The sequence below is a fragment of the Bidens hawaiensis genome, unplaced genomic scaffold (assembly GCF_021521415.1).
Source record: "Bidens hawaiensis isolate Kalapana, Puna unplaced genomic scaffold, B.hawaiensis_p1.1 tig00017245_1, whole genome shotgun sequence".
Classification (NCBI taxonomy): Eukaryota; Viridiplantae; Streptophyta; class Magnoliopsida; order Asterales; family Asteraceae; genus Bidens; species Bidens hawaiensis.
This window is the reverse complement of record NW_027492611.1, coordinates 276,987-284,170: the sequence shown is the minus strand read 5'-3', so window position 1 is coordinate 284,170 and position 7,184 is coordinate 276,987. Positions and strand designations below refer to the sequence as shown.

Genomic DNA, 7,184 nt, shown 5'->3' with positions numbered 1-7,184 from the left:
TGCATCCACTCAAACTTAGTGACAAAATAGCAATGATAATGACAAACATCATGTATTAAGCACCAACATCAAATTCCAATCAAGGCAACCTAATACTAGCAACAAAACAACATGATGGGTATTCAACAAGTTAATAACCATAGATTAGTAAGTTTGTCAAAACTACCTAATCTCATAATCAAAGGAAAGCTAAAATGAAAACAACAAACTAACCACCTAAAATCATGTAAAATAGACAAGTTCAAGAACACTAGTTAAACACATGAATCTTTTAATTAGCAAGATATGAACCAAGGATTATGGCCTAAATCTCTAGGAAACATCAACCAACTCAAAGAATCATGTTATCACCTTACAATTGTCCAATATCAAGTGATAGGTTTCATGCTTGTCAAAATTCATAAACAAGTTAATTTTCATTAGTCATTCCTAACTTAACGATATAAACAAAGTATGCATAAATAAACTAAGTTCATAAACAAATGCTCAACACATAGTTTTCCAACATATTACGATTAAACATCTATCAAACTAACAAGACTAGGAATTAAAACAAGCATTCAACCATTAAACTCTATTCAAGAACGTGTCATAAACTTGAAGAACACCAACTTGTCAAAATCATGCATAGATAAATATCACATAAGCAAAAGCTTCAACATAATCTAAGTAACAAGAGTATTTAGCCCATAAGGCTTGATACAACAAAATCAAAGTAATCTTACAAATCATTGTCAAGAACAAAAGATTGCAAACTAAGATGAATGATGATTGATACTTGAAAGGATGATCACACAAAGATGGAAGCCTTGAATTCTCTCTAGCAAACACACAATAATTTTCTAGCAAATTCAGAGAATTGCCCTAAGGCTCCACACTTGAAATGAGGATAATGGAGGTGTATTTATGCATTCTGGACGTCTGGCACAGGCAGGTGCACGGGCACGCACGTCCGTGCCTATTTGTGGAAAGTCAACCATTGGCTTTAATCTGACCAAAAAGTCAGATTTCTCTGTTCTGGCACGGGCTTGCACGGGCTGGCATTGGCTGGCACGGGTTGGTTATTTTGACTTTTCTCAGCATTATATCATGCACTGGCTTGCACTGGCACATTTCTAGGTTGGCACGGTCCCATGCATGGGCAGGCATGGGCGTGCAGGTCTGGCAGATTGTTGTTTTTGCCTCCGAAACGCCATCTTTTCATGTTTTCTTTGTCGGGCGGGCGCCCGGACCTGCAAATTCACAAATAACTCAAATAAGTACCTAAAATAATGAATTTGCGTGGAGTTTGGCATAAATATAAAGATAATTCGATACAATAAGATGTACACTTTGTGTTACATCAAACATCCCCACACTTGAACTTTGCTTGTCCTCAAGCAAATAAAACAAACTCCACAATAGCAATAATAACCCGCAAGTAATAATCATTCAATTCTTTAATAAATCAAGTAAGCATTTTATATATGTCCAAACAAGCCTAATAAGAATGAAGACATAATCTAGAGAACATTATAAATCTTCATCACATTCCCACCTTGCAAACCTCACAATTTTCACTCATACACTCGGCTATATTTAGTGATCATGCGTGTAATAGTGATGTAACACAAAGTGTATATCTTATTGCATCGAATTATCCTTATATTTATGCCGAACTCCCCGCAAATTCATTGTTTTAGGTACTTATTTGAGTTATTTGTGAATTTGCAGGTCCGGGCGCCTGCTCGACAAAGAAAACATGAAAAGATGGCATTTCGAAGGCAAAAACAGCAATCTGCCAGACCTGCATGCCCATGCCATCCCGTGCATGGGACCGTGCCAACCTAGAAATGTGCCAGTGCAAGCCAGTGCATGATCTAATGCTGAGAAAAGTCAAAATAACCAGCCCGTGCCAGCCAGTGCGAGCCCATGCAAGCCCGTGCCAGAATAGAGAAATCTGACTTTTTGGTCAGATTAAAGCCAATGGTTGACTTTTCACAAATACGCACGGCCGTGCGTGCCCGTGCACCTGCCTTGCTAGACGTCCAGAATGCATAAATACACCTCCATTATCCTCATTTCAAGTGTGGAGACTTAGGGGAATTCTCTGAATTTGCTGGAAAATTGTTCTGTGTTTGCTAGAGAGAATTCAAGGCTTCCATCTTTGTGTGATCATCCTTTCAAGTAGCAATCATCATTCATCTTAGTTTGCAATCTTTTGTTCTTGACAAAGATTTGTAAGATTACTTTGATTTTTTTTGTTGTATCAAGCCTTATGGGCTAAATACTCTTGTTACTTAGATTATGTTGAAGCTTTTGCTTATTTGATATTTATCTATGCATGATTTTGTCAAGTTGGTGTTCTTCAAGTTTATGACATGTTCTTGAATAGAGTTTAATGGTTGAATGCTTGTTTTAATTCCTAGTCTTGTTAGTTTGATAGATCTTTAATCGCAATATGTTGGAAAACTATGTGTTGAGCATTTGTTTATGAACTTAGTTGTTTATGCATACTTTGTTTATATCGTTAACTTATTAATGACTAATGAAAATTAACTTGTTTATAAATTTTAACAAGCATGAAACCTATCACTTGATATTGGAAAATTGTAAGGTGATAACATGATTCTTTGAGTTGGTTGATGTTTCCTAGAGATTTAGGCCATAATCCTTAGCTCATATCTTGCTAATTAAAAGATTCATGTGTTTAACTAGTGTTCTTTAACTTTTCTATTTTACATGATTTTAGGTGGTTAGTTTGTTGTTTTCATTTTAGCTTTCGTTTGGTTATGAGATTAGGTAGTTTTGACAAACTTACTAATCTATAGTTATTAACTTGTTGAAAACCCATCATGTTGTTTTGTTGCTAGTATTAGGTTGCGTTGATTGGAATTTGATGTTGGTGCATAATACATCATGTTTGTCATTATCATTGCTATTTTGTCACTAAGTTTGAGTGGATGCATAGTCTAAGTAGCTTTGTTTGGATTGATTGTCAGTCATATTTTACTTGCTTTGTTATAGTTGTATGCTAGTTTGTTAGTTTAAAACCCCAATTTGATTGTTTGTTCGGTTTAATTAATTACAAAGATTTAATATCAAAAGTTAGCCGTGTCCATGGATTGACACTCGGTTCTTATCGATACTTTGCTACAAACGATAGGTACACTTGCCTTTCGTGTGTGGTTTGGTTGTTGGTGAAAACCATTTTTAAAACCCGATTTTTGTGAAAATTTTATTCAAATTTTATATATATATTCGCACACGTCAAGTTTTTGGTGCCGTTGCCGGGGACAAGGTGTTTTACTTTTGAAAACGATACGAGTAATTGATTTACCTTGTTGATATATTTTGCTCTATGTTATTTTAGTCTATTTCATTTTTATTCATCTTGTTTTATTTTTATTTTTAGTTATTTTTAGGAAGTTTTCCATGTCTTGTTTGTTTTCCATTTTGCCTATTCCGCGTTCCTTTCGGGTGTTGCATGTCCACCACCCCGGTCCTGATCTTGTTTCCCCCCTTTTCTGAACCCGAGCGACATCTTCGAGAAGGTTTGAGGAGGAGAGCACGCGAGATCGCGGAGGTATTTGAAAAAGAAGTTGTAGAGGAGGACGCGAATCCCAAGGTTGAAGAAATGGCGGACCCGAACAATCAAGGTCACATGGACGAATTCACCAAGCCATCTCTTAATGGCTATGGCAGCGGTGTTAGGGAGATTACCGTGAGTTTCGAGATCAAGTCGAGTATTATTCATATGGTCGAAAATTCCGTTTCTTTCCATGGCCTCTCGAACGAGGACCCTCATTCTCATGTTGCACATTTCCTTCGATTATGTGCGACATTCAAAATTCAGGGGTGTACGGACGATGCCGTGAGACTCCGACTTTTTCCATTCTTACTTAGCGGGGCTACCTTGGAGTGGTTAGAGGCATTCCCTTTCGGTTCCATCACCACTTGGGATCAATTGGTTGATCAGTTTCTTCTTCAGTACTTTCCACCTGATAAAACTGCTAGATATTGGTCAAAAATCACTAGTTTCCGTGTGGAAGATTATGAGTCACTGAATGCTGCATGGGAGAGGTTTAAGGGCTTGTTGAGAAAATGCCCTCATCACGGTTTGAGTCACGGTCTTCAGTGTCGTACGTTCTTTGATGCTTTATCCAGAGCACAGAAGCAGGCCGTTGATTAGGTTACGGGAGGAGATTTCGGTAGGTGTACTCCCAATGAGGCGTTGGATGTCTTGGAGCAAGCTGCTAAGAAGAGTTTTGCATATAATCTGCCTCGTAGTATTCCTTCCACTAAGGGTGTTCTTCATGTCAATTCCAATACCCATGTTTTCGCTCAGTTAGAAGCCTTGACCAAAAGATTTGACCAGATGCACTTCGATCTGTCCAAAATCTAGGTCTCGTTGTGGGGTGTGTGACGGGAAATACCAGACCAGTCAGTGCCAGCAGGCCATGGTGGTGGAGGATGTTGACTTTGTGGGCCGCCAAAACAATGCCTACAGCAACTCCTATAACCCGGGATGGAGAAACCACCCAAATTTCAGCTGGAAAGATGGTGGTGGCAGTCAAAATCAGAATCAAGCCACCGGGGTTTGACTGAAATCCAAATTACCAAAGTCAACCTCAGAACCCGTCTTACCAGCAAAAGCCTTAGTTTAAGGATTCCAGCAATGGTGGTCAGTATAGTGGGGGTCTAGTGTTGAAAATCTTTTAACCGAGACCTCAAACAAACTGGCTGAATAGAGGAACCTGAAGATTGATGAGACTCTCCAGAGACACGATCTCGAGTTGAGGAATCAGAAAGCATCCATTCAGACCATCGAGAATCAGGTTGGACAGATTGCTTAGCACCTCTCTACGAGACCACAGGGTGGCCTTCCGAGTAATACCGAGACTAATCCGAGGGCCGAGGCTAAGGCTATTACCCTGAGGAGTGGTAGATCCACCATTCCTGTTGATGCATCGATTTCCACAAAAAAATCGATTGCCGGCGAGATCGGGACTGAGACTCCTGGTGAGGTGCAACCGAGGTTAATCCTAGAAATTACCGAACAAACCAGTGAGCCAGTCAGGACTTATGTTCCTCCCATTCCATACCCAGGCTGTTTGAAGAAGCAAAAGATGGAAGAGCAGTACGGGAAATTCTTAGAGCTTTTTAAGCAGCTTCACATAAATCTTTCAATTCTCGATGCATTGAAAGAAATGCCTAAGGATGCTAAGTTTCTGAAAGAGGTCCTCTCAAATAAGAAGAAATTAGAGGAGCTTTCTTGTGTGACTTTGAATGAGGAGTTTTCTGCCGTCCTTCAGAATAAATTGCCCAAGAAAATGACCGATCCGGGCAGTTTTACCATTCCATGTTTGAACGGTAGTTTGTCGGTTAGTAACGCTTTAGCCGACCTAGGTGCTAGCATAAACTTAATTCCTTATTCTATTTTTGCAAAGCTAGACCTAGGTGAGCCTAAGCCTACTTGCATGAGCATTCAGCTTGCCGACCGCTCGGTGAAATAACCGAGAGGTATAGTTGAGAATATGCTTGTGAAAATCGATAAATTCGTGTTTCCTGTTGACTTTGTGATCTTGGACATGGATAAGGATAGAAATGTACCACTCATCGTAGGTAGTCCCTTCCTAGCCACTGCTAGAGCTCTCATTGATGTCTGCACCGGCAGACTCACTCTTAGAGTTGGAGACGAGGAGGTGACCTTTGATATTGGGAGATCCATGCGCCATCCACATGATCATGATGACGTACTCTACATTGATACCATCGATTCTTGCGTTTGTGAGCACATACAGGACACGTGGGAGGAGGACTCTTTGGATACTCAGTTGTGTGTTGGAGGGATTTCTGACTTGGTCAGTGGACCTCTATTCGAGGAGTTGGTCTGTGGTGTGGACCACGAGCCTCCTGAGTGTCTCGAGAGGATTAAGGATGTGGTGTGGACCACGAGCCTCCTGAGTGTTGCCGAGCCTAAGGCAAAACCTTCTGTTGTGGACCCACCATTTATCGAGCTAAAGGAACTCCCGTCCCATTTGGAGTATGCCTTTTTGGAAGATGGGTCCAGCTTGCCTGTTATCATTTCTGCTAGTTTGTCGAGCGAGGAGAAGGTGAAGCTTCTCACGGTTCTGAAGAGGCATAAGCACGCGATCGCCTGGAATATCATGGATATAAATGGGATCAGTCCATCCTTTTGTACCCATAAGATCTTGATGGAGGAGGAGTACAAACCCGTGGTGCAGCACCAACGGCGTCTCAACCCTAATATGCAAGACGTTGTGAAGAAAGAGGTCATCAAGCTTCTCGATGCTGGATTGATTTATCTGATCTCTAATTCCCCGTGGGTGAGCCCGATGCAGGTCATCCCGAAAAAGGGCGATATGACAGTTGTTGTGAATGAGAAGAACGAGTTGATTCCTACGCGTACCGTCACGGGATGGAGAGTTTGCATTGACTACCGCAAACTCAAAGATGCCACAAGGAAAGACCATTTTCCACTCCCCTTCATTGACTAGATGTTGGAGCGTCTGTTGGGAAAGATGTTCTATTGCTTTCTTGACGGTTTCTTGGGATACTTTCAGATCCCCATCTCTCCTAAGGATCAGCAGAAGACGACATTCACATGTCCCTATGGCACATTCGCCTACCAGCGGATGCCCTTTGGACTGTGTAATGCCCCAGCCACATTTCAGAGATGTATGGTGGCGATTTTTCATGATATGATCGAGGACTCCATGGAGGTTTTCATGGATGATTTTTCTGTTTTCGGGAGTTCTTTTGATCATTGTTTGAGAAATTTGGAGAGAATGTTGGCTCGTTGTGAGGAGGCCAACCTTATTCTGAATTGGGAGAAATGCCACTTCATGGTGAAGGAGGGCATTGTGTTAGGGCATAAGATTTCACAGGCGGGGCTTGAGGTTGATCGGGCCAAAATTGACACCATTTCTAAGCTTCCGCCACCAAACTCGGTGAAGTCTATTAGGAGTTTTCTCGGCCACGCGGGATTTTATCGGCGATTCATAATGGACTTTTCCCAAATCGCCTGCCCGATGACGAAACTCCTCGAGAAAGATGGCCCATTTTTTTCTCCTCCTAATGCCTTCAGGCGTTTGAGTTGTTGATGGAGAAATTGGTGAATGCCCCTATCATGGTTACCCCCGACTAGTCGTTGCCTTTCGAGTTGATGTCTGATGCGAGTG

The 7,184-nt window shown here is 41.2% G+C and overlaps 1 protein-coding gene and 1 non-coding gene across 2 annotated transcripts; one reads left to right on the top strand and one right to left on the bottom strand.

The window, feature by feature from the left end:
- Positions 1 to 3,994: 3,994 nt before the first annotated feature.
- LOC143553468 (small nucleolar RNA R71) lies at positions 3,995 to 4,101 on the bottom strand. Its single transcript, XR_013138834.1, has one exon. It is a non-coding gene; the product is annotated as a small nucleolar RNA R71 (small nucleolar RNA).
- Positions 4,102 to 4,439: 338 nt separating this feature from the next.
- On the top strand, positions 4,440 to 5,495 carry LOC143553463 (uncharacterized). Its single transcript, XM_077043466.1, has 2 exons — positions 4,440 to 4,577; positions 4,857 to 5,495. The coding sequence occupies exons 1-2, from the start codon at positions 4,440 to 4,442 to the stop codon at positions 5,493 to 5,495; spliced, it is 777 nt and encodes a 258-aa protein (XP_076899581.1).
- Positions 5,496 to 7,184: the final 1,689 nt, after the last annotated feature.

Excerpts from the sequence above, each read along its gene's own strand:
- LOC143553463 (XM_077043466.1), top strand. The coding sequence starts at position 4,440 with ATGGTGGTGGAGGATGTTGACTTTGTGGGCCGCCAAAACAATGCCTAC. Across the intron at positions 4,578-4,856 it reads ATCAGAATCAAGCCACCGGG|GGTGGCCTTCCGAGTAATAC; the intron begins GTTTGACTGAAA and ends ACGAGACCACAG.